At 34.4% G+C, this 26443-nt stretch overlaps 5 protein-coding genes across 6 annotated transcripts; 3 read left to right on the forward strand and 2 right to left on the reverse strand.

Moving 5' to 3' along the window:
- The first annotated feature begins 653 nt into the window (after window positions 1–653).
- LOC143353705 (uncharacterized) lies at window positions 654–4957 on the forward strand. Its single transcript, XM_076787216.1, has 3 exons — window positions 654–761; window positions 1207–2658; window positions 3770–4957. The coding sequence occupies exons 1-3, from the start codon at window positions 755–757 to the stop codon at window positions 4759–4761; spliced, it is 2451 nt and encodes an 816-aa protein (XP_076643331.1). The 5' UTR covers window positions 654–754; the 3' UTR covers window positions 4762–4957.
- Window positions 4958–7132: 2175 nt separating this feature from the next.
- On the forward strand, window positions 7133–15559 carry LOC143353706 (beta-galactosidase). Of its 2 annotated transcripts, XM_076787218.1 has the most exons (11): window positions 7133–7733; window positions 7795–7882; window positions 10047–10216; window positions 10722–10872; window positions 11060–11123; window positions 11221–11315; window positions 11669–11896; window positions 12977–13148; window positions 13620–13741; window positions 14288–14695; window positions 15086–15559. In XM_076787218.1, the coding sequence occupies exons 2-11, from the start codon at window positions 7811–7813 to the stop codon at window positions 15485–15487; spliced, it is 1884 nt and encodes a 627-aa protein (XP_076643333.1). In that variant the 5' UTR covers window positions 7133–7733; window positions 7795–7810; the 3' UTR covers window positions 15488–15559. The 2 variants fall into 2 exon arrangements, with proteins under 2 accessions (XP_076643333.1, XP_076643332.1); XM_076787217.1 differs by having other exon boundaries at window positions 7134–7882.
- Window positions 15560–15725: 166 nt separating this feature from the next.
- Window positions 15726–19163, reverse strand: LOC143353871 (uncharacterized). Its single transcript, XM_076787475.1, has 5 exons — window positions 19157–19163; window positions 18422–18589; window positions 17421–17590; window positions 16628–16793; window positions 15726–16140 (listed from the first exon to the last, which is right to left on the reverse strand). Exons 1-5 carry the CDS (start codon window positions 19161–19163, stop codon window positions 15899–15901), a joined length of 753 nt encoding a protein of 250 aa, XP_076643590.1. The 3' UTR covers window positions 15726–15898.
- Window positions 19164–21631: 2468 nt separating this feature from the next.
- On the forward strand, window positions 21632–22649 carry Rps26 (ribosomal protein S26). Its single transcript, XM_076787220.1, has 3 exons — window positions 21632–21720; window positions 22194–22502; window positions 22572–22649. Exons 1-3 carry the CDS (start codon window positions 21718–21720, stop codon window positions 22602–22604), a joined length of 345 nt encoding a protein of 114 aa, XP_076643335.1. The 5' UTR covers window positions 21632–21717; the 3' UTR covers window positions 22605–22649.
- LOC143353707 (PEST proteolytic signal-containing nuclear protein) lies at window positions 22643–24659 on the reverse strand. Its single transcript, XM_076787219.1, has 3 exons — window positions 24534–24659; window positions 23423–23619; window positions 22643–23336 (listed from the first exon to the last, which is right to left on the reverse strand). The coding sequence occupies exons 1-3, from the start codon at window positions 24568–24570 to the stop codon at window positions 23094–23096; spliced, it is 477 nt and encodes a 158-aa protein (XP_076643334.1). The 5' UTR covers window positions 24571–24659; the 3' UTR covers window positions 22643–23093.
- Between the last annotated feature and the right edge of the window lie 1784 nt (window positions 24660–26443).

Here is a 26443-nt window from a genome sequence, read left to right on the forward strand (position 1 = left end):
AATATATATAACCGAAATGATAGAAGAAACACAAAACGAATATAAGCTCACTAATGTTATAAGGTCACATATTGTTTGTATGTTACCTACATACTTTTTGTATACTATTTGCTTATTTATGGCATATATCCATTGAATTTTATTCCTATGTCTTGCCTATCCTTGCACCATATCTTTAGTGTGGTGATATCAGTAACTACCTTATTATTAGTTGGTTTATTTTTAGCGAGTGCATTGTATGCAGTTATGCAAATCATACTCGCGTCCCATAAGTAGCAACTGTTGTTTTTTATCTTTTAGTTAAATTGAAATTTTCTCACATGTTGCTTCTTACAACAACCACACGAATCGTTATTCTGTAGTTTATAAAAAGTGAGAGGCTTTGTAATTTTGTAAATAGCTACATTATTTTTGGATTATTCAAAGAGTACGCCGAAAATTAAAATGCATTTTGGAATGCAACATTACGAGCACGAGTTCTTCAATGTATCTGATATGAATGCCGTATCGTAATAAATTATATTTGCTTTCCATTCGTGCGGAACTTACGTAGGTAAGTTGACAACGTGACAAATGTTTGTGGCACGTAAGATGAGATGAATCATTGTAATAATAGTTATAAATTTCGTGAAGAGACGCGATAAGGAATATTTGTCACTGAACGACTGTATAAAAGGACCAGAAGATCCCCAACGAACGATAGTATAATATCGAGACACAGTGGTATACGAAGTGATTGATAAGTGTTGCAAAAATGAAAGGTAATTTCATTAAATTAAATACTCTCTACTGTAGAAAATAATTTTAAATAGTTTAGGCAATCATATGTTGCTATAATTAATGAATAACAATTTCGTTACATAATTCTGGTTTTTTACGTCAACATTACGATTGAATTTCTATCTATTAATACACTGTGTGCAATTAATATAAGCGATGTTAGTATGAAAGCCTACAATTTTAGACTAATGTATCATACAATTCTGATTCATTTTCTAGATATGTTTTTCGTAACATGAGTTACATAATATTTTCTTTATAAGTGATGATATTTATCATTGCATTTTATCATTAATGGAAATATTTTCCAAATCGAGAATATTTGATCGTTTGATCGAATATTTTTTTTCTTCCGAAATTTATCTGAAATCTTCTTAAATAAATGGATGGACTTATAACGACATCATTTTTATCTCTTGCTGACAGGTATTAGCATCTTACTAATCGTAACCTTGGTCGTTTCTGCTTACGGAGATTCTTTGGAAAATTCAGAGTGGGAGGCTCTCGAGAAGCTTCGACAAGAAAACGCAGCAAGAAAAGAAAAGGTGCTTTCTTTCCTGCGTGAATTAGGCAAGGAGCAGCAAACAGAAAACGAAAAATACAATCCAGGTTTAATACATTCTAAAAACCGCGAGATCGAAAACGATGACAAAAATATTGAAAACTGGAGGCCAGGAAGTCCTTCAATTCTCGTTTCGTTAACAAGAGAGTTCAAACAAAACAACGGAGATGACACTAGTAAAGAAGACCAAAATAAGAATCAGAAGAAAGATGATTCTGATGACACTGATAACGAAGATTCCAACGTAGAAGACGTTAACGGAGAAAATTCTAATCAAAACGAGAAAGAATCTTCTATAAAAAATCGTCACAGAAGAAATGATTCCAGAAAAGATTCAAGTGACGAAAGTAACAGCAACGATGACGGCTCCAGTGACGAAGAATTGCGTCGACACCATCGTGGAGAAGACAAACCTAAGAAGAAGAATTCTGACGAAAGTAACTCCGATGATAGATCTAAGGACAGTGACGAGAAAAATTCAAAGGACTCTCGAAAGGACAAACGTAAGAAGCAGAATTCTGACGAAAGTAATTCTGATGATAGATCTGACGACAGCGACAGTGACGAGACAAATTCCAGGGACTCTCGAAAAGACAAACGTAAGAAGAAGAATTCCGACGAGAGTGACTCTGATTGTAATGATAGTGATAATGACAAGAAGAATTCGAAAGAGCGTAAGTCGAAAGAAAAGAGTTCTGACGAAAGTAATTGCGACAGCAAATCTGACGACAGCGATGGCAACAAATCAAAAAAAGATAAGTGTGACGAATCAAAAAATTCGTCAGAGGAGAAGAAATGGAGATGGATCTTAGGTAGGGGCAATCATCGTGGAAATAGAATTTCTGAGCCTTGGAATTGGAAACCCGAAACCAACTGGGAATTGGAAGCCAAGAGGGCAGAACTGAAGGGTCGTTTAATTGCTATCGTAAAAATAGAGAAGGTAATCAAGTTACTGAAAAATCGCACTGATGAATTCAACAAAAGAGGACACCCGGAAAGAACGCTGGGACTGATAAGAGCGATCGAAGCACACAAAAAACTACTGGGAGAAAATATTATTGCGGTGTCCAGGATCTGTAATATTACCGAGGTTCAACCAAATGAACTATTTGAAACGATAATCAAGTGCGCAGCTAATTATTCCCTACGATGGAGAAAGTTGTCGAATGTTGGAGGACCGATATTGGAGAACAAGGAAGCCATTTTGAAGCCATTGTTGCAAGAATTTTCAGCTGCACCTCTTAATTTGAGCAAGACTGATACTATAACACATATTCTCAACGAGAAAGGACTCGCAGACAAAGCTATCGTGACAGGTAAGTTGTACGACAGAATCGTTAAATTATTTATATAGATAACATAAGATAATATATAACCTGATTATTTTATCATTTTTTGTGATGCAACCGAAACATTGAACAGATAAAAAGATTATGAATTGAAAAATTAAGGACCACTGATAATAAATATTTTGATGAAATCTAGCCTAAATAAAAATTGCAAAACACGGGCACCAAATAGGAATTTATCTCTGTCTCTCTTGTGATGTTATTAATTTCTACTGTTTTCAATTATATCCGCCCATTTTTGTGATGAATGTATAAAATCTCTCAGAAAGATAAAGTTTATCATAATGGTTACTTCTTGAATGAAAATGAATTTATGAAAATAAAATTTCTCATAATGATTGCTCCTCGAATAAAAATTAACTTGTGCCACCCAGTTATAGAATAGTGTGATCCGTGTAAGCTCAACATGGCACGTGCTAATGATCGAAAAACAAAGATAATGCTCGTGTTTACCTTGCGTTTTCGTTTATCATGTTTACTGTTCTACGTAATTCTCCCTACACACCTCTGCCAAGAGTAACTTTTTGAAAACTGTCCTAAAAGAGTTGGACTAAATCCAAATGAACTCCTACGGGTTTCCAGTTTCAAACCAATGAAGACTTGAACAGCGCTGTGAGAAAATGGTTGAAACCAAATGGTGGTCAATTTCTTCATGAAAGTTGTGAAAAGTCATAGAGAGATAAAACTGGCTACTGAAAAATTAAGATTCAAGAATTCCTTTTTCTCCTCAACATACTTTAATTTTTGTAATAATCACAAAATGGAAGACTTTCATTTACATTCATCCCCATTGTTGCTAGGACTTCTTAAATCATATTTTAAATTGACACTAATCGTACCGAGCTCAAAATGTTACTGGCAAAATGTTTCTGTCGTTTTATGAAAATTACAAGACTGAATTTATTTAGATCTCTTGCAATTTGTATAATAAATTTCTTGAGTGAAGAAATTTGTTTAATAATTTCTAACCGAAGCATCTTTGTAATTTCAATAATTATGAAATGAAAACTGTGAAACCGGTCATTTGTCCAATAGGTGGTGCTGTTAATGAAATTACTAAAATTATTTATTTCCACAGAGGGCGAACAAGTGAATGGCGTCGTTTCCTGGCAATCACAACCCGATAAAAGTGCTTCGCCATCAGAGAGCACGGGAGCCATTTCAGAAGTAGTTTCTTTGAATAGTAGAAACTCTTCTGGCAATAAGCAGAATGGCTCTGGTGCAAATGTCGACGACTCAGCTGCTTCAGATAAAGATCAAGCACCGGAACCCGTTCCAACAAATGGAAAAGAAGACAACGAAGGCAACAATTTGAATGACCAACCAGGTTCTGACTCTCAGGTGCAGACACCGAAGCACATTAAAATCGAATCAAGCAGCGCAGGAGACAACGGTGTAAATCCTTCTAACAATGAGAACGAGATACCGGGTTCGAATGACGATCAACCTGGAAATGACGACAGTCGATCGCAACAATCTGTTCCCAAATCGGACGAATCCGTCGTAGGGTCAAGAAATCGATCGACGGAAAATTTGGACTTGAAACCAGAAGTAAGTAGTGGCAGTGATAACACCGGCAAAGTGGTTGCCACTCCAGATAACAACTCATCGAGTAAAAGTAACAAATTAGCCAACGATATTAACAAACTGGAAGATTTGAATAGTGATCAGATTAAGGTGTCGATCAAGTCGACTGAATTATTGGCAACTCAAGCAGAAAATTCTGCTCTGAGAAGTGGGACAGACAAAGGTCAAAACAATGACAATTCTGATAGGGAGGTAGGAGATAGTTCAGCTGATAGCAATAATCAAATTCCGATTACTACGGATAATCAAACATCCTCGGGAAATAATGTAGTAACCGATGGTACAAGCAGCCAAACTGATTCTACTACTAGTCAGCCCGAACAGACTTCAGAAATTAGTGAAAATACAGATACAAAGGAGCCAAGGTCAACCTCTGAATTATCAACAGAAGAAACTACTGATACCGTACAGAATGCAAGTTCCGAGTCGGAATCAATATTTAATACCGCTGCCCCGGAAAGTACTTCACTAATTGACGAGTAAATGTTTATAAAAATTGATCGACAGACAGGTCTACTTTAAGTTTTAATAGAAATTGAATTTAGGAAATGTTATATTTTAATCAAATTAGGAAGAAGATTTTCAAATTACTGTTACAATATATTTTCGTGTTTAGCCATTGCAAAAAATGTTATAACAATTGTGTACTCCTATTAAAATTGATATCTTAATGCATGAATTTGACGCTGTTTAATACATGCTTTCGGAAAATTATACGATCTCAATGAGATTTATTACAGGCGATAACGACTGAACCGATAAATTAAATTTATGGCGGAGAATGCTATAATTATAGTAAAATCATTATTCGTGGTAAGTTATAAATAAAGGACTGGAAACAAAATGCATTAATTCACTAAAATTAGTAAATTACATTTATCAAAATCATCAAAATCGTTACGTGCAAGGATTCTTCTATGTGTACGTTTATTGACGAACAAAACTATGTGTATGTATGTGTTCCGAAAATATACAATATAATTTGTGGTAAGAATATACACTGCTTTTCAGAAATTAGGAAATGTGATTTTAGTTTTATATGTATCGATCACTTCATCTCTATGAACAAAAACACTTTAACACTTTAAATAATTTAGGATATATTTCTACGATAAAATGATGAAAAGATGAAACAGGAAGTTTTGTACGTCTATAAATTGCTAACTAATCTCTGCACATTCTGTAATGAGCAAAGTCACGCGACGTCACACGTCACTTATATTGTAGTTCCATTGTTAGAATGAAAACACCCACCGCTAAACGTATACGCGTGTATTTCGTTTTTCATCTTAGCCACTCAAACAATGACGCAAGTACAAGTGTTTTTTACTAACTTTCAAATTATTATCAAAACGGCATCAATACATAGATAAACAGCTTTTGTTATCAGCTATAAAAAGATGCAAAATATTTGTCCTTGCACGTGTCGCCTTTGTTTCGCGAGATAAAAGACGATGTGCTCCCGATAAACTAATTAAATTATTGAATTTACACTCTTTAATCAGTTTAAAAGATTGCATAAGAATAAACTATCCGTATCAAATTTTATACCGCTTAAATTATTGCCACCGTTTATGGTTGGTATATATTACTGACAGACGATTCTAACGATAGAATTTAATCCTGTATTACCGAATGCAGTTGCCATTGTTTCTATGTCTGCACGACCGTCACTGACTTCTTAACTACTTCATTGATAACCTAATTTGTCATTATGAATTCAGAGAAAGTAATGTCTATGAATTATTTATCACTTACAACATCTAACAGTTCAACGTATTCAATTTGTATTTTTTACTATTTTTAGTTTTGAATTTTGTTTTCAATTGAAACGAACAATCGTGCTTCATACTATGTGCTGCAATGAATAATACTCGATCGTTTTAAACAATAGGAAAACATAGTTCATGGTTTTTTGCAAAATTTCATCCATAAAAGTTTTAGAAAATAAGTAGTTTATTTTGTTGGTAGACAAGAAATTGCACGATACTACAATGTATATTATCATTATATTAAGCCATAAATATTTTGACAGCTAAAGACTACATAATATAACTATTTAATACAAAATTAAAATAAAATGATATAAATTATAAACATAATATAAAATAAAATTATATAATTTTACTGTAAGACTCACTTTTGCTAGATCAAACGTAAGCAAAAATTGGAAGAAGATAAATATAATTTTGATAGTGGGTTGGTCACGATTAGAGTGCGGATTTTTATACAAAATAAAAATAAAAATTGTTGAATTTGAAATAATTCAACAATATTTTAAAATTCTTTAAATGTTTATACTGTTTTGCATTAGATCCACTCAGTTTTGTTGCACACTCTTTTGATGTAAATAGTGAATTTATGAGGAATCTTAGTTCGAAGGATTTCTACGAATAATCATTAGTATAAAATTGTACAAGAACTGAACATTGTAATTATTGCAGTTTAGAACAGAATTGACAAAGAAATAGTAAAAAGATTTAGTACAAAATCTGTGATCTGTAAAATTAAAAAATAGTAAAAAGATTTAATATAAAACCTATGATCTGTAAAATTAAAAAATAGTAAAAATAAGAAATAGAGTCGTTCCTATTAGCACAAATTCGAAAAGAAGGCAACTTCAGTTTTCTTCTTGTTTTATAACAAAACAGGATCTTTGGAAAAAAACTAAGTTCAAGAGTGTAAAAATAAAGGATTAAAATGAACACAGTCAGAACATTGTAATATTTTATAACAGTAAGTTTCAGGAGTTCGGAAATAATGACTCATTTAATTTTGTAAAGTAGTATATCTATATTCTATTCAAGTCGATGGCGGTCAAATTTTGAGTCATGTAAATATTACTTTCGTTGCGTCCTCGCGTTCGCAATCGAAAGGTTACCAGATTGAAAGATTAAAATCCTGGTGGATTATTCGACGGATCGCGTCCCGAAGACTTTCGTTCCCAAGGATCTCAATCAGCTGGCGGCTCACCGTTCGCAGGCGTTTCGCATACTTCCGTTCCTATCGCTGCCCACGTAACGGAGTACTCGCATAACACTCGGCTGACCAGTGTTTTCTGCTCGCTCGACAGTCATCCTGAATTCAGCAGCAGTCGGTGCAGTGCCCGTGACACGTCCTACATCGGCCAGTGACACCTTGACCTGTCGTGGATCGGGTCACGGCGCGCATTACGACTGCCACGGAGGAGGTGGCATCCCATTACATCGGTAAAACTCATACAGACCGGCAAGTACGCCGGCTTCGTCGTTGACGATCTATCATCGAGGTAGCATCGGTCGATCGCTCGAAATTCGTTATCGAATCACTCGCAAAACCAACGTGAAAGAGAAATTGAGAAATGCGTGCAATCCGCTGGTATTATCTGTGCGATAAGTGACCCCCGGCTGTCGGCTATTTATCATCTGCAGAAGTGTGACCCTGGTCAGATCGTTGCCGAAGTAGATCGTCGATCCGTCGCACCGGCATCGTGACATTTGAAAATATTATAGGACAATCGAACGTTTCGGCTGCCAGTTATTGTAATCAGAAGATGTTGTCGTTCCTGTTAGCTCTGATGCTCACGTGCGCGTATGGAGAGGTATTGGACGTTGCCGTGAATAATGTGAGTATGAGATCAGTGAATAGAAATTATTACACTGCAAATTTAATGTATTTTGTTGCAAATTTTATTGTACTTTTTGTAACTGCAAATTTCATTGTATTTTTTGAAACTGTGAAGGTGTTAGTGTTTACAGTTGAATAGTAATAGGAAAAATTATCGTAATCGTAATATATGATGTAGTAATTACTTTATTATTGTATTTATTGTAATTATTTATTGTAATTTGTTTATTGTAATTTGCATTGGAACATGCAAGCATAATTCTTTCTCAGGCCAAAAAATTCTTTTAATCTTGCAATGCACATGTAAATATATGTAATAAGTAGAAACAGGAAAAACCGGTAGACAGGAAGATGCGGTATTTTTTATCTTCAATATTCTCGGAAGATGCGAAATCAAAGATAATACCGGAAAAACCAAGAGGCCATGCAGGACATATGCAATATGCCATGTACATTCAATAACAAATATTTTATTATGATCGAATAATGAGAAAACACAGTTCTGTCTTAGCTTTATTAATTTTTCTACTTTCTATAGAAATATGTATCCGCCTAAACGTTTATTACATTGTAAACACTATTGATAATTTAAAATATAAGTAATAATTTAAATTTAATTATATTTGAAAATTTTAACTAAATTATTAATAAATTTAATATAATTAAAAAATTTGAAAGATAGAATACCACATTTAAAAATTAACACCATTCCGAAATGTCAATTCTTTAAATAATAGTACAATATAGTAATGTTTGTCTAAGAAATTATTCAACAATTCATATTTAAGAGAAATTTGTCAACATGCTCACTCTTTACTTCACTTATTATATTCGAATTGATTTTGTTAACATTTCTGCTGACATTACGTTGCTTATATTTTACAATTTATTTCGTGCACCCTGCTTCCATACAGAAAGCATAATGACTACCTTACTATCTAACTCGACCTAAAAAACGGAGGTAATGTCCGCATATTGGATTTAGAACACTTGTTAGTTACGGTCACAGTCCGATAAGAAACTTGACGGTTCTATTGACAGTTATGTTAACGATAGCATAGTCGTGTGAATAATTACACTATCCAACACTTACTTTGTGTTAAAATAGGCGATTCTCGTAGACTCTACGACAAAATTGTTCAGTGTCTGCCCGTACGGGCAGCGATTTTCTTGCCCCCTGGGCACACACAAAACGGCGGGCACGAAGCCACGCCCCTGCGGGCAAAGCTGCACGTATTTGTCACACGCATTGTCACAGCTACGTGGCCAAGTACGGCTGTATTGCGGCCTATCCCCACTCCGCTAAGGCACTTGCCCGTAGCTTTGCCCGTAGCTGCGCCCACGGGCATCGGCGGGCGCCCTTGCCCGCTAATAGGCATGTTGAGCAAAATTAATTAATTTAGGATCTGTAGAAATCCTTATAAAATCAATAGTTTTCTAAAAAAAAACAGGTTTCTGTTCAAACAATATTCAAAGTAAGTGTTGTGTATATATTTTTCGAATTGTCCAAAAAACTAGGAGTGGAAAGTAAAATTTCACCATACAGTGTGACAAAGCAAATGTTCTTCAAAGAACTAGCAACAAAGGAAGCTGTGACACAACATATGACTGTAATGCAGATTTTATGCATTTAGGACACAAATGAATAGACGAAATACAAAACTATAAATAAATAAGAATTTAAGAATACAGTTATTTTTCGACTTATTAAAACAATTAGTAGAAATAGATTTTCATGTAAGTGCTGTTTCTCATGATCAACATAGATAATTTTTACTTTACATAAATACATTATTTTACATGCAGTCCATTAATTATATTTTGAAGTATAGATAGAGTTCCGTTAAAAATGCGTAGGCATGTTGCGGTACGCAGAATATTCTATTTTTTATTACAACAGTTTTATCATAAATGCGGTTTCTGAAAATACTCGTTTCGTAGATACCGTTATAAGCGCTTTTGGTACCGTTACTGTTACTTGTTATCATCCGCGCAACTGAATTTCTACTTCGAACTGACGCTTATACTGTCGCAGAGCATACAGGAGTTTCACATACAATCAATTATTCTATAATTGATTTCTATTCATGACAATCTTTGACCATTTAATATTACCGTTGTGTTAGAGATCTGCTTCAATTTGTGTGTGTTTCTGGTTACAGGAGACACAGAAACTCGGATTCGAAGTCGATTACCAGAACAATCAATTTTTACTTGACGGGAAGCCGTTCCGATATGTATCCGGCAGTTTTCATTATTTCCGCTCGCCGAAACAATATTGGCGGAATAATTTAAGAAAAATGAGGGCGGCTGGATTGAACGCTGTCTCTACGTAAGTGAAGTCTCTAATCATTGAAATGGAACGACTGGTACACACTCTATTCAGTTGTCCGTTTACTTTTCCTTAAATTTACTTTTCCATTAAATTTAGTATTATGTACCTACGTTAGAATGAATTTCGTATACCTGTGAGAATAAAGTATAGAATGAGTGATTTTGATATAAATTGAAAATTCGCAAAATAGTTAGCAATTAAATATGAAACATGAAAAAGCTATAATTTTGCAAAAATTTTAAATAAAAACAAGGAAAGTAAAAACAAGTTGAGCAACCTGAAAATTTAAAAAATTGTTATCCATTTTCTTAGAAATTTAATGGAAATTATAGAAATGAATGTATGCATTTATTAGAAAAAATATGAAATTCTCTTAAACAGAGGAAAAGTCTAATTCATATATAATTTCGGAAAATACGTAATTTTTCACGCTTAATTCATTGCTTTGTTGTCACACCATTTTCTAAAAGTCTCTTATAGAAAAATAATCTTTACGTAACAGGTACGTAGAATGGAGTCTTCATCAGCCTGAGGAAAATCAGTGGGACTGGTCAGGTGATGCAGATTTAGTAGAGTTTTTGAATATTGCTCAAGAAGAAGACATGCTCGTTCTCTTGAGGCCTGGTCCTTACATTTGCGCGGAAAGAGACTTTGTAAGTGATCGCACAAAAATGTCTAATCATTCTAGACAAAATATAGGTATAGATAAAATTATAATAAAAATTATTTCACCATTCTTTCACTGTATTCGTCGTTTACGTGTTTATAATATAACATAAAGTAATTATATAATATTCTAGTTAAGAATACGTTCTTTACTTTTTGCCCTACTTTGCTCAGGGTGGTCTGCCATATTGGTTGCTCACGCGTGTACCGGATATTAGACTGAGAACACATGATCCACGTAAGAATTTCAATGCACCTTGAGCTTTTTAAACTTACTATATTCCATTACAAGTTGAACTAGAGTTTTCCAACATATTTCTGTTTTTATTTTCTAGGTTACATGAAATACGTAGAAGTATACTTAAAAGAGGTGTTCGATCGAGTTGAACCTTTCTTGAGAGGAAACGGAGGTCCTATAATCATGGTTCAGGTAAGCCTAATATTTTTCTATTAGTATTGCTAACCAAAAAGAAAGTTTCAAACAAAATGAAGTTATCTGGGTTATCTGTGTGATATGTCACTGTGTGATTTTCGACTCTTTAATATTGTATATTAATCTTACTTGCTTAATTGTGTTCCACTCTTAATGTTTATTTCCTCTTAATTTGCATTTCCATTTTGAAAATCATAACAAATGTAGAAACGTTAAAGTTTAAAGATACATTTATATTAAGGGCCCTTATAAAGTTGTAAAGCTTGAAAAAAAAACGTATCTTCTGGATTACTGAAGGTTCCTTACAAATGTGAATTTCGACTTGAAGATTTTAGTATTTGTTGTTTTAGGTGGAAAACGAATATGGAAGCTACGGCTGTGACCATGATTACTTGAATCAACTTCGAGACCTCATGCGTGCGAGAATTGGTTCAAAGGCTCTCCTGTACTCTACTGATGGAAATGACGTTAATATGCTTCGTTGCGGGCACACGCAGGGCGTTTACACCACTGTCGACTTTGGGTCAGGTGTGAATGTGACTGAAAGCTTCCAAAGAATGCGCAGGTACCAACCACAGGTAAATATCGACTACTAAAAATTATAGATTGAAAGATAGTTTTAATACATTATCCGCTGGTCCTCTAAAATGATATTAAGGCGACATCAATACAGTGAATTCTCGATATATGTCAACAATATGTGTGTGATATATGTCACACTGGTCTTGCCAGCGTCGTGTATGTTTATACCCTTCGGCGTCCGAGGTCTCTCGAGCTTTGTCTTAGTAGGAAATATATGTCCTAAATCACTGTATATCGAGACAAATACCTACGAAGTGCAAAATATTATTACTATGCAATAATCTGCTGATGGCATTACTAGCGATTAGCTAGTAAGTCAAGAAAATCTGTACCTTGATTAATTGTTTATCAAACAGTGCTGATCCCTTGAAAATCAAAACACTCGACATTCAATTGCCGTAAAGTTAATTAAACGATAAAATGTAATATAACTACTTATTCTTTTAATTAATCAAGCTAAGTATTACGTAACGATAATATCTGCGGTTAGGCTACAGAGCCTGCATGCGACGCGATATCTATATGATACATTATCAAGGCTATGTAATAAGATAATATCAGGATTATCCGGTGTGTCACCGTTGACGATTAAGAAAATTTGCAAGTACTATCAAACAGTTCCCTTATGTGGGTACTGATATTGAAAGTATAAGATTGATACTTCCGTTCCAATCTTATTAAATAGTCTGTAACCCTTGTGTTTGATTAACCATTCCCCGACAATTAAACATTAAATTCTCGATATGTAATCAATTTTGAAAAATAGATTTGTTCACTAACAGTAAGAATGTCTAACAGCAAATTGGAAGATACAAATAAGTCACAGCACACTAAAATGTTTGTAACACCGAGTGTACACTTCAAGACATGAAAGACTCAGTTTTGTTTTATTTATAACTGTTCTTTACATTTTTGCATAAGAATGTAAAGATGGGCGTCTTAATTGTGCCCGAAGTTGCATAACTAATGCATCAAACGTGACTTGGCATCGACTTGGAACGACAATTAAATGTTGCGTTTAGTAATAACAAGAAATTGCTCGTGTTCTCTTAATTGTTTATTCATTACTACTACAGGGTCCGCTCGTCAATTCGGAATTTTATCCCGGATGGATGACTCACTGGCAAGAACAGTTTAGTCGAGTAAAAACTAGTGCGGTCGTGAAAACCTTGGACGAAATATTGGCAAAGGGTGCTTCCGTGAACATGTACATGTTTTACGGCGGTACAAACTTCGGTTACACAGCTGGTGAGTGACAAACTTTTCTCTCAATTGTCTGTTTTTATTAGCAAACTAAAATAGCTAGTAAATTGTTAACATTTTAACCGAGGATGACGAGCTAAATCACAATTCGTGTTCGCTATCGCCTCTTGCGAAATTGTCAGTTTCCTTTTAATCCAACAAACAAATACTTCGAATAATTCATATTAACCCTTTGCCCTACAACCACATGCGAGACTCGTGGTCAGGTAATCGGGCCAAAAATTAGTACAGTGAATTCTCGATATATGTCAACAACACGGATCTTGCCAGCGTCGTGTATCGTCCAGGAGACATACCCGAGCCGGTAGTGGGGATAATTCCGCGACGTTTATCATCCAGGCCTTGCCGACATATATAGAGAAATCACTATATTGCGAGCCTGCCCCGTGGTGCATCGGTCGGGCTCAATGTAAACAATACTAAACAGTCTCGAAATTATTGTAACTAATTGCACAGGTGCCAATGGCGGTGAAATCACGTATACGCCGCAAATAACTTCCTACGATTACGACGCGCCATTAACCGAAGCAGGAGACCCGACGTCGAAGTATTTCGAAATCAGAAATGTTATCTCCAAGGTACCAAATCTTCCATTATGAATCACTAATAAAATTTGAAACTGCTACGGTATTGCCACTTATACTATAATTAGACTACAGGTGTTTATAGCTTTAAAATATATTCGAATATGCAAATAACATGTAACGACCCATAGTAATTACTATTTACAATAGTTTAAATCACCAAAATATTAAAATTAAGAACATTGTCTCGTAGATAGGCGCTACAAGCGACAGTGATAAGTATGGTATACATAAATAGAAGAACTCAATAATTTCATGACTGATTATTACGTTCAGATTGTGTTAACAAATAGACAATTCACTGTATATCACATTTCTGAATCAAGTCTCAAATTCCCGAGCCTATGTCGAACTTATTATTATATTATAATTAGACTACGAATTTTGTGAATTTATGACAAAAATGAGCTATAATAGGAAAGACATTAAGAGGATGTAGAAGCATCCATTTTTTTAGTTATTAATGAAGAAAAGAACTTTTTATTTGGCTGCTATTTAATACTAATATATCATTAACATGTGATATGCATAATTTTCCAGTATTTACCTATGCCGAACATGTCTCTCCCGAATGTATCCGCCAAAGGTGATTACGGATCGATTCTCCTGTCGCCAATCGTGAACCTGTTTGAGCCTCTTGGCCGACAACTCTTTGCAACAGTAGTTGTTGAAAACCCGGAGCCGCTAACATTCGAGGCTCTTGGATTGTCCCATTGGTTGGTGCTGTACGAGGCAGATTTGATAAATAGCACCTTCGATCCGTCGGTTTTGCACGCGACAGTTCGGGACAGGGGATTAGTCTACGTGGATGATTACTTAATCGGATCATTGACTCGCAGCGCTAACCTCTATAATATACCCATAGAAAATCCTTATGCACAGAAGTTAAAACTACTGATTGAGAATCAAGGACGACAGAACTACGGAAAAGGACTTCGTGACTTCAAGGTTTGTTAATGACGACTGTACTGCGGTTATTATTCATTTATCGAAATAAGTGGGTGAAGTTTAACTTTTAATTAGAAGACACTAGAATAAATTAAAAATATTCTCACGTTATTTTCAACTTATTAAAATTATCGAACCAGGGAAAACGTTTTCATTTAAGTTCTATTCCTGACAATTCGTGCAAAATGTTTTTTTTTCTGTCTACAGTTCTACAGTTTAGTAATCACTAAATAAAAATACCATTTTAAGCACGAGCAAAATTTCTTTTGATTCCACTTTTATTATTTCTTGGTACTGTAACCTCCCAACATGATTATAATTAGAAAAATACCATCGTAATGGTTCTGTAGATTTTTTAAAAAATTATTTTTTTTTTGTTTGACTTAACAGGGAGTTTCGGAAGTAACGTTGAACAATGTTCCCCTCACAAATTGGAAAATGACAGGTTACCGCCTAGATGATGTCAGCGTGATCAAGTCTCAGCCAACGATTACGCTGGAAAACGGAAGTCTTCGCAAAGGTCCAGTCATTCTTCGTGGAACGTTCACTATCACCGGAGAACCTCTGGACACTTACTTGAATACCAATGACTGGGGCAAAGGCGTAGCATTCGTAAATGGACGCAATCTTGGCCGATATTGGCCAAGAGTTGGCCCCCAAATAACATTGTACGTCCCTGCGCCATTTTTGAGGACTGGAGAAAATGAGTTAGTTCTAGTGGAATTGGAATACGTACCGAACAATAGAAAAATGAAATTACAACCCACACCAATTCTTGATTACAAGCTGTAAACAAAATACTGTAGAAGAACTTTTTTGTCCTGAGTTTTTCTATATATATATATACAAATAGACCTTAAGAAACATTTTTGTTATTTCTACACCTTATTTATTTTTGTACGAGCAGAAATCACGTCTCTAGAACAAGTCATTTCGTTTCTTTGAATAGCAGAAGAATCATTTAATTGATAGGTGCGACGTCTGTATCAGTATCAATCTTTCACTATTTCTAATGACAACCGTCATGTACACTTAACAGATGTGTCTGATATTCGAAATATTCTTCAGTTCAAGTTAAAGAAAATTAAAAGTTACGTAGTATCGGAAATATTTTCTAATATAAGTGGGAAGTTTTGTTATAAAAGCCACACTATTCCACATTGAAGAATAATATTTATTTAGACTAAAATATATTATAGCGATTTATTTGGTATATTGCAAAGGTATCCAAGGTGGTCTTGAATATGCTGTAGGAAATTGCAAATACGTTCTGCTCACATCATCAAACGTAATGCCGCCCACAGTTGTCGAATTACGTTCCATGTTAGCATAATTCACGATACTTCGAAGAGGCGTGTTCAAATCGTGAGATTGCTCGTGGGATCGTAAACTGGTAATCACGGAGAACTGTCTTTTGCATATATTACAACGATGAATTCGATCACCTGAAAAAGCCTTGACTGTTTTATGCAGAATTAGGATTATTAGAATTTTTTATGAGGGTATATTTCAAATCAAAACCGCAAGATATTGCGCTTTATGATAGATTCAGATTTACATTGCTAATATTAGTCATATTAGTCATTTGATTTTGAAGATCCGTCAAGTTTGCGTGCCTAGCATTTGTAAGAAGTAGAATCAGTAAGTAATGATCAGACACGTCAGACCATTCCTACTCAATAGCCCGTGTGTTCACCAAGTTTTCGAATTCGATTTTCTCGAATACGAGGTGTCAAATGAGAAAAATTCATTCGATATTTTTGACTTATTTTATCATGTAGAATCACCCCCTCCACGGCTGTACCATCAATAGCGGGACACCCTGTATATTTGCGAAATGTTCTATGTAGCCTTTCCAGGATATTCAGAACCAAAATCAAACGCATCTAACAAAGATATTTGAATGTCAAAGTATTAAAAAACGATAGCTACCATTGTGTAACTGCATGTGATGATGAAGAGCCGCAGGTTTGCAAAATCCCCGATTGCAAACCGAGCATCGCATCGGCCAATTTCCGGTATGAGAATATCCATGAGCCCTCAAGTCGCCAGGCGTTGGGAAGGAACGCCCGCATTCATTGCATTTATGTGGTTTTTCCTGTGTAACGACGAAATCAATGTTATGCAAAACATAATGAAAAAGTCGAGTTTTCTATGGCGTATTTGTTATGGTGTATTTTATTTCTATGGCAGATTTTAAATAATTGTTTCAAAGATGTTCTTGTAAATCTGCGTTTATAATTAACTGCTGGCTACAAATATGAGTACCAAGTGTGAACGTGTTAAATTATCACATTTCAAAATTTTTAATTCAACGAAAGTTTACTTAAATTATTCGGCTAAAAATTTTCCAATGAAGAATATACGAATAAATATTTGAATTTTTATGGAGATAAGATCAACACGTGCAACATAATAACAACAGTAAATGATCAATATGTAGTTTACCCTTTTACTAAATATATTACATTAATTTCTTCATAATAGTACGCTCGATAAAATATTAATATTTGAGAAGCAGATTTAGGAATTCTCTATACAAATACTGTGACGAAACGTTTGTGTACAATAATTTAATAAATATAAAAGTATAACACTGAACTCGTTTGCTAAAATGAACAATATATTTTAGAAACACTATTTATTTAGTATTCGACTTTATAAATGAGTATTTTTAGTTCCGAAAAAAGGTAAGCTGTTAACAATAATCGAAAAGAATAAAAACCTTGTAATGGGTCATCCGATGATAATACAAATTTGAAGAAGCAGTGAAACGTTTTCCACAAATGGGACATTCGTGTGGACGTTCTCCGGTGTGAATTCTCACATGTGTATTCAAAGAACTACTCGTACTGAACATTTTCCCACATACAGTACAACCATGCGGCTTTTCACCTGTTAATTGCATTTATCGCTGTATTGGTGCTATTTCTACATACTTTTAAGTGAAAATTTAAGTTAGCAGGTATAAAACTCCACCAAAATTTTAAGGCAATTTTAAAATGTTCTGCGAACTTAATTTAAACGAAGTGATAATGACATTTATTTGAAGATTCTAATCACTCATAGCACTATCTAATATAATTCAGTTCAATACGCAATAAATACATTTTGTAACGAATTTTTTAAGATATTTTTAAAGACAACTTTTACAACTTATTAAAATGTTAACATATAAAGTTAGGTATACAATATTCCTGTAATAGATATTCATATAAATGCTATATCGAGGAAAAATTTAATTGAAGTCTATTTCAAAAGTAATTCTACATGATTCTATTTCTAAGTGCTTGCAGTATGAGTCTATTCGGGAAGTGCGCGGTATATGATTCTATTTAAAATTATAGATCAACGTCATAATTCTATATTCGAAGAGCTTTCTATAAAATTCTATGGTATGGTTCTTCGGTAGAGAATATAGAACCCTTTAAATAAAGAATAATAATAATATGTAAATAATAACTACTCTTAACGCTCTTCCAACATACAATCATACATACCTCGATGCCAAATTAGAATTATATTGAATTGTACGGAAGTCAGTACATTTTCCAAAGCGTAATTTGAAAATGCAACAATTTAATTAAATTATCTTTAATATTATAGTAATATTAGAGTAGAGACTGTATATGAACAAGAGCCATCGAGTTGTATTCGCTTGATTGTCCTATTATTTCCGTCGCTAATAGGAAGCATAAATTAGAAAATAGACTGAACAAGACTGACCTGTGTGAGTTCGTAAATGTCTTTTCAGCAAGGAAGGCCTATCGAAATTCTTACCACACGTCTGGCATGGTAAACACCTTTGAAACTTCGAAGGATTTATCAAATTTAACTTCCTTTCAGAGCCACGGCAGCTTAGGTCTAAAGGCATATCCTGAACGACGCTCCATACTAAATATGGAATCCAACAAGCATAAATTAAATTTGTTCAATACAACATCAATATATGATGAACCTATCACTGGCCGAAGTAATTAACCACAATTAATGTCTCACATATAATCTCAACTTTCTTAATAATTAAGCTTCGTACCACTGAATAACAAAAATTCAAAAATTTTTAAGAAATGGATGTTTACTACTTCGTCAATCTTGTCTATTATTTATTTATTTAATTTATTTAATTTATTTATTTATTTATTTTTTTGTTAGACAATTTGGCTAATGAGGGACTCGCATAACACTGTAATAAATGTATTACATCTAGAAATAAGAGAATCTTTTGTAATCAGTAGACCGTGGATCTTTATGCAAAATAGAAATGGTTCGCATTAATTGCAAGGTACATTAGCCACATAGAAATTTATTTCGTAATTTTCTTAATAGTTTTACTAAATCGCAAATAATGTAACAGCATTTTTGCATTCTTTAACTATTTTCACTGTTTCATCTTCGATTTCTGTCGTAAATACATTAAACCCACTATCTACCGATTAGCTGATTAGCTTGAAACCTTACCAGACATTACAAATTTCTCTATGCTTTCCTAAGAAAAAAGCTGTACGAAAGAGCGTAACACTAACTTCAACAACGATGAAATGTCACTTGGCACTTCGCGAACAGATCAAGGTACGGAGAAGGGCAACTCTGGTTTGTTAGATATGCACTACCCCAAACAGATTAAAAGAACGATTGCAGGTGAGAAGGAAAGGTGCCACGTTCACGAGAGCGCATGTCGAGGGTGGAATTTTTTCAGAGGGCGGAGTTTCATCCCTCTGCTAAAGTCGTATCATTGTCGTTGAAATGCAGCCTTCTCGAATAATACTTCGATCACACGCTTTTTCAAACTTCATATGAGAAGTATAATATCTAAACTCACCATGTACAGTTTTATACTACTGATCGGAGTTACAGTGGAAAAGAAATGTTTGTATACCACGAACTCATGTTTTTTATTCTAATACTATTTTTCTTTTTAATGTTACACCACTTTGAAATAAAATAAATCACATAATGTTTATATTAAATTACTGAATCCAAACTTAATGCTGAATGTAATGGAAAAATGAAAATAGAATAAACTATATTGAATGAGGATTAGTAAGTTAATAATGTAACATATTTATGCGATAAAAAATAGCAGATTTTGAAAGTGCTCAGGAAGAACAATGCAATATACAGCTATAATTATATCCTGCTGTTCCATATTGTACTTCTCACTATGCTACAGTGCCAACCAGTACCAAGCATGTTACAATGGTACCACATTTCCATGTAAAGTAAAAGTCATGCAGAAAACCATATTTCCTGCAATATCCTTTTGCACATTCAAACAGGTAATCTTACGTAAAGAGAAGGATTAAAATGAATAAAAAAGCGTTAAAAGACATTTTAATTTATTAAACGCTTAACAATTCGTTAATATATGGAATAACTGAAACTATTTCAATAAACCCAATGATTTCCGAAAAAAAATTCCTTTGATTATGAAACTCCCCAAGGTTCAAATAATATATTTAGATAGATTCAAATCACTTGTTACGATTATATACCAATTAATTAACGACATTTTTCTTGCATTGGAAATTGCAATAATTTTGCAATTAAATTGTTTTATGAGTATTTAAAAATCCAAATGCAATATGATCATGTCGATATGATTAATTACTATCAGAAACGTTGTATCACATTACATTATCCGAACGATTTCGACGCCTAATTATTCTGGTATAACGACAGGAGTTTATCGATCTACAGTAACGCTTCGTCATGATATTGGCTATTTTTCATAGCATTCGACCGGAGGTGAGATAATTTGTCGAACGGCAGCAGAACGTCGGACATCCCACAGCGTCGTCCCCTCGTTTGTCACCTGAGAGGATATTAACGCTATTGAAGTCTCCTCGAAATCATCACAAACCGCTCCTTCATCGACTGTGCGTGACAATATCCTCAAGTTTCGTTTCATATATTTGAACATTATCGTACGGTATCGATTCCAAGGATTATGCAAACAATCATTCGAACACTAATTTATAAAATATTAGAATTCATACTACACCCCGTCAGAGCTGGGTAAGATACCATTAATAGTAATCCTATGTATTTTAAAATCACATATTTTACTTTAATAAGTAAATTTTTAAAATAGTATATAATAGTATTAATAGTTAGTGCAAATTTTCGATCGTTTAAGGGTGGAAGACTCCATTTTGCGATAGGATCATTCTGATTAAAAAAAAAATAAATATGGAACCACGTTGAAAAATCAAAAAAACTCAGCAAACTAGTTCGGAAAAAATTTCGCGATTTTGAGGAAAATCTTCTAGCTGATTTTAGAATAAATTCGCGTATGAATTTGTAGACGTTAGATTGCAACTTTGATATAATTCAGCCGTCGTCAACTCGAATATCGAATATTTCCGACTGGGAGAAATTATTCTTGCCGAAACCTTCATAAGGCAAAATGCAATAAACGGCACGAATCATCTGCTTCGTAAAATCTGAAAATAGCTCCATTCCTCATAGTGGCAAAACGCTCGAACTGGTAGACAAAATTACCGACAGTCGATATTCCTTTAGACTGATAGATGGTGCCACCAGTGTTTTTTGTTATCACCACTGACAAAGTAGTGGCACAGACGAGGTACAGGCAGAGAGGAATCCTTTCTGGTTTCCTCTCTGGTAATGCATAAACAAATATTTAAAAAATTTTATAGATTTCATGTAAACTTTATCAATCCACTTTGATTACACTTTGTCAATGTGTAATAAGATTTATTGCGATATATATCATTTGAATTGTATAAATAAGAATTTGAAATTCAGAACATTTGAATTACCCGCTCTCTGTATTAATTGACAATGGATATTTTATAACATTAAACATTATAATTTTACTAATACATAGCATAAATTCGTGGTATTTAAAATTAAATCAAATATATTTAAAATGTTATATACGATAAATGTGCTGCGTTTAAATATCCTAAACGGAAACTCACTAATTTGACTCGCACACTTTATGCGTTGCTAGTAGAGGTTGTTTCCGATCCTTCTTCTGTGGCAAGCGAAACAGAATGGTAACTGTGTTTTATTTAACATTCATAATTACATTAGTTTTGTACATTGTGCATGAAACAACTCTCTGGTGGTTGGTTTAATTGAAAGCATGATACAAGAAATATAGAAACAATATATTTAAAATTACGTACGAAATATTTGTGAGGAACTGAATTGTTTAATAATCAAGAGCCATGTGGTGACATACTGTGTGTACAGAAAATATAATTTTGTTTCATATAGTGATACGTAATTCATGAAAATGTATAATTTGATATATATAAGACATTATGTTCGTGTTTTATGTATACATTATATAAAAGCATCGCTGTCTTAACAAACTTAACCTCTATGTACATCGCCGGCAATAACATTCGAGTAGATGCAAATAACAAAATAATATAGTACGCACAAGTATGAATAAATGTTAAACAATCTTAGACTACTCTACTTTGTGTATTACTGATTTTTTTTTCTTGTTTTCCATTTTTAGACCTGCAAACGCAGAAACGGTGGACGTGCCAAGCATGGCCGTGGCCATGTAAACCCTGTGCGCTGTACTAATTGTGCACGATGTGTACCAAAAGACAAGGCTATCAAGAAGTTTGTCATTCGTAACATCGTAGAAGCAGCCGCAGTTAGAGATATAACTGAAGCCAGCTTTTATTCTGCGTACCAGCTTCCCAAATTGTACGCCAAGTTGCACTATTGTGTTTCATGCGCCATTCACTCCAAAGTTGTTCGCAATAGGTCCAAAGCAAACCGTCGCATCAGAACTCCACCAGTCCGCAATTTCCCCAGGGTAATTATGAGAATGCATAAATTAACTCTCATCACTCTCAATTATTTTCTATCTTATTTCTTTTTCCAGGATCTTCGTCAAGGACAACAAAACAGGAAATAATTTTACTATGTAAATTTTAAATAAAAGTAAAAAATATAAAATCAATCCGAGCTTGGTTTTTATTTGTATTATACAATCTACAAGTTACAAGATAAATTATATTACTTTCCTATATATTCTAAAGAAATCGTTGCTTCATTTATTATTACTCGACTTGAAATGAACATAATGATAGAACATAGTAAAAAGTTCATTGTATCATTTTATTACACATGCATAATCGTTTACGATTTACATAATGAAATGTTACATTTCAAGTGTATCTTTAATGTTAGCTACTGCTAACAAATAGCTAGTATTTAATCAAATTTCAAGATATGATGAAAAACGCGAAGTAAGACCTTGTATAGAAAATTTGCTGACAGAACGCATAAAGTTGATAAAAATATTTTGCATATAACTGTAGCAAGAATCTTGCTATTAATTGTTGCATTTTGTGTAAAATTAATATACAATTAACAATAATTGCAAAATATGTTAAGGAAGAAATCATTTATTTGCTTCTTCCATCGCTTTTTTCAGTGTTTTCTCAAATATCTTTTTCGAGTCACAAAATCCTTGCTTCGTTTTACCAAATGAATTTGGTCCTGCTGAGGTTGGCGTTTCTCGCCCAATATTTCGCATCCTCATTCTAGCTTCTGCTGGCATTTCTTCTGGTTCGTCATCTTCATCTGCATTAAATACTGATGCTACTGTTGGCCTCTGTACCGGTGTTGCTTTTACAGTGGGTTTCTAAGGAACAAAGTTTCAAATGGTTGATATAAAATTACAAGTGCACTTGTGCATGCAAAAATTATTCATTTATTATATTTACTCACAGATGTCGATCCTAGTTTTATCTGTATGCCCTTTTTTTGTTCTGCCGCATTCTTTTTCCCAAATCCAAACGTCAGTTTCTGTTTCTTTGCATCACTTTGATTATAGCTGGTAGCATCACGGTCATCCGATCTAAGTGGAGAACGATCCCTTCCTCTGTCATCCCCCCTGGAGTCCTCTGCTCTGTAGACACTTGACCCTGACAACGTCAAACACTGGCAAAGTTCAGATCAAGTTAAACAACATTGTTTCTTTAACCGGAAATATTTAAGCGGCATGCTTAGTAGAAGTTCCGTATAATTCTAGCCACCTGAATTGAAATTTGAAATAAATGCAGCATACAACTGAACAGAAATGACTTCGCAAATTCATACATGTTGTAATATTGCCTAGAATAATGTGGTACATTATATATATATATATATATACACTACCGGCCAAAAGCACGAAACCACATTTAATTTTGTTCAATTTAAACAGAATGCAGAATTGTGAAGAAAAAAGTTCGTTTCATTATTGGCTCACATAAAAAGTTGAAAAGATTTACTTTAACTTTTTTCTTTGTAATTCTGACCAATACCAATTTTTTCAACATTTTATTTACTCGTTACTTAGCAAACTATGTAAGTTATCTAACATGACAAGAAATCTCAACTCATTAGCTAAATTTGGTTGAATTTTAAGAAAATTATGCGATTTTTAAATGTGGTGTCATACTTTTGGCCGGGAATGTTACATACGTATATATTAGACAAATGTATTACATAAGATTAACATTTACTCCGTTATTAGTGAAAACTAACATGATGCATCCTTCCTCACATGGTTGTAGGATGTGTATATCCAAAAAAGAAACTTGAAAAGTATCGCGAATACAAGTTTAACTAATAATTGAGAAATTGAATGTTAAGTTTGGCCTATAATTGATTTTCATTGCTTCGATTCAGCACGTTATGCGTTTAAAATTAATCTTTTCCACGGGAATGACTGTAAGCACGAAATCAATAACGAAAACAAATCATGAGGAAAAGGTTGTAAAACCGTAATGAGGTAAAAAGTAAATGTTATTTTACCAAATGCAGGTGATACGATAATAAATAAAATGAATAAAACCTTTTCTATATTCGTCCCCTGGATTCCTCTTCGACATTTTTCTGATTTTCTTTGGACGCAATGCGAAATCGACTGAGCTGAAGTAGTCCGACGCTCCTAACTGTGACTTACTTCAGCCTAGTACTATCAGAGAGGATACGAGAGTGCTCACGCCCGGGATTTTTGTGTCTCCGATATAGTGCTGCACCAAGACCCAATTTTAGTCTGGATCAGATCCCACACCGACGGTAGAGAGGATCCACGTTTAGCCTGGATTAGATCCACCGACGAGAATATCTCGTCGGTGAAGCTGCTCGGTTCTGTTCCCCGCTAGAAGCTGCTCGGTTCTGTTCCCACTCATGCATGCAACGTGACGATTTCCAGGAAAACCGCTGGAAATCGCACTTTCGACGCTCCCGCCTAACGCAGAACGCGATAATCCCCACCACCTACATTTTCAGTCCTTATCGCTGTCTCTCTCTCTCTCTCTCTCTCTCTCTCTCTCTCTAATATACAGCCGAGGCACTTCTCTCTCGCACTCACGGCCGGTCTATACCGGCCTACACGATACCTCTCATATCTAGAGCCAACACGATCTCGCTCTTACTTACAGCCGCTGCGCTCCCTTGCTTACCCACAGTCGCTACGCTTACCTACCGTCGCCGCGCTCTCTCCCTTACCTACAGTCGCCGAGCTGCCCTGCTTACCCACAGTGCCTGCGCTTACCTACAGCCGACGCGCTCGTCAGAAATTGCTCGAAAGTGCCAAAAATCGAAAAATATTATATTTACTGTAAATGAGTGTGCAATAATAATTCTGTGTAATGGAAAGTGCTTACCAAGGAATATGCATTCTTTATACATTAATAAAGTAGATTTATTTTTTGTACAAATTTTCAACGGTGGTTTTATTTGTTAATTGCATATAAAACTTCAAATTAACATAAAACAAAAACGGCAAAATATATCCTGAGATTCATGCATATTCGGATACATTACTTATTATAGTTTAAGAATTTTATAGTTTTGTCTGCGACTTTTTGTGACTCTCAATTTTATAGCAGTACGACGTCGGGTCGCCTGCCATACGTCTGCGGCATTTCCCATAGATTCACGTTGTTCATTCGCGTGTTTTCAATGGACTCGAGAGTTGATTAATGCAGAGTTTTCTGGCAGTGGTGTAATCGCCAAATTCGTTTGCATTTCAGACAAAGGAAGTGGAGGATTCTTTGTACGCCGGATGTGGCAGCACGAAGAACTGTTTCGGCACACCGGCAGAATGCGTGGAGACCAAGAGTTGGAGGGCGACGGTTACGGTGCTGGTCCGTGGCGACAGGATATCTCTTCGAACTCCAAGCGCGTGACAGTAAATATGTCGCTGTTGGCCTGTCGGACGATAGTAAAATGGTAATTCTCCGATTTCGATAACCCTCTTCGTCCGTTTCTGGAATACTTATTCCGGCCTCGAAGCCTTCGAATAAACGATACAGATAAAAGATGAAAAAATTGTTCCAAGTTCGAATAAATCCGCTTCGAATAAAAAAAAATTATCTTTATTCATCGGATAAATTCTCGTCGAATAAAATTATTTATTCGACAAAGATACTTTTTTTATTCGAACCTTCGAATAACGAATAAAGTTAAAGTATCTTTTATTCGAATCGTTATTTAAATAATTTGTTATCTAAATAGTGCCCAACTAAGTAGCGCATTCGATTCCCGGTTCGGCGAGGCGCATATTTTGCTATAACTTTTGAACTAAAAAAGATATCAAAGTGAAATTTAAACTGAAAAAATTAAAAAGAATCGGATTTAATGGTATGCACTGAAATATATTTTGTATTTTTAAATCATTCTTTTTGTTTTTTAAATTTAATTATCCTTAAAAAATGTTCAAAACTAGTTATTATAAATATTGTTGTTCAATCTTTT

Source organism: Halictus rubicundus, chromosome 4 (genome assembly GCF_050948215.1).
Source record: "Halictus rubicundus isolate RS-2024b chromosome 4, iyHalRubi1_principal, whole genome shotgun sequence".
In the NCBI taxonomy this organism is placed as follows: Eukaryota; Metazoa; Arthropoda; class Insecta; order Hymenoptera; family Halictidae; genus Halictus; species Halictus rubicundus.

Coding starts and splice junctions, on each gene's coding strand:
- LOC143353705 (XM_076787216.1), top strand. Junction 2,659..3,769: donor AGACAAAGCTATCGTGACAG/GTAAGTTGTACG, acceptor TTATTTCCACAG/AGGGCGAACAAGTGAATGGC.
- LOC143353707 (XM_076787219.1), bottom strand. CDS start 24,570: ATGTCGAAGAGGAATCCAGGGGACGAATATAGAAAAG. Junction 23,620..24,533: donor AGGGGACGAATATAGAAAAG/GTTTTATTCATT, acceptor TGACGTTGTCAG/GGTCAAGTGTCTACAGAGCA. Junction 23,337..23,422: donor TAAAACTAGGATCGACATCT/GTGAGTAAATAT, acceptor TTTGTTCCTTAG/AAACCCACTGTAAAAGCAAC.
- Rps26 (XM_076787220.1), top strand. Junction 22,503..22,571: donor CAGTCCGCAATTTCCCCAGG/GTAATTATGAGA, acceptor TTCTTTTTCCAG/GATCTTCGTCAAGGACAACA.
- LOC143353871 (XM_076787475.1), bottom strand. Junction 17,591..18,421: donor ACATTTACGAACTCACACAG/GTCAGTCTTGTT, acceptor TGCAATTAACAG/GTGAAAAGCCGCATGGTTGT. Junction 16,794..17,420: donor ATCGGATGACCCATTACAAG/GTTTTTATTCTT, acceptor GTCGTTACACAG/GAAAAACCACATAAATGCAA.
- LOC143353706 (XM_076787218.1), top strand. CDS start 7,811: ATGTTGTCGTTCCTGTTAGCTCTGATGCTCACGTGCGCGTATGGAGAG. Junction 11,124..11,220: donor ACTGAGAACACATGATCCAC/GTAAGAATTTCA, acceptor TTTATTTTCTAG/GTTACATGAAATACGTAGAA. Junction 11,316..11,668: donor GTCCTATAATCATGGTTCAG/GTAAGCCTAATA, acceptor TTGTTGTTTTAG/GTGGAAAACGAATATGGAAG.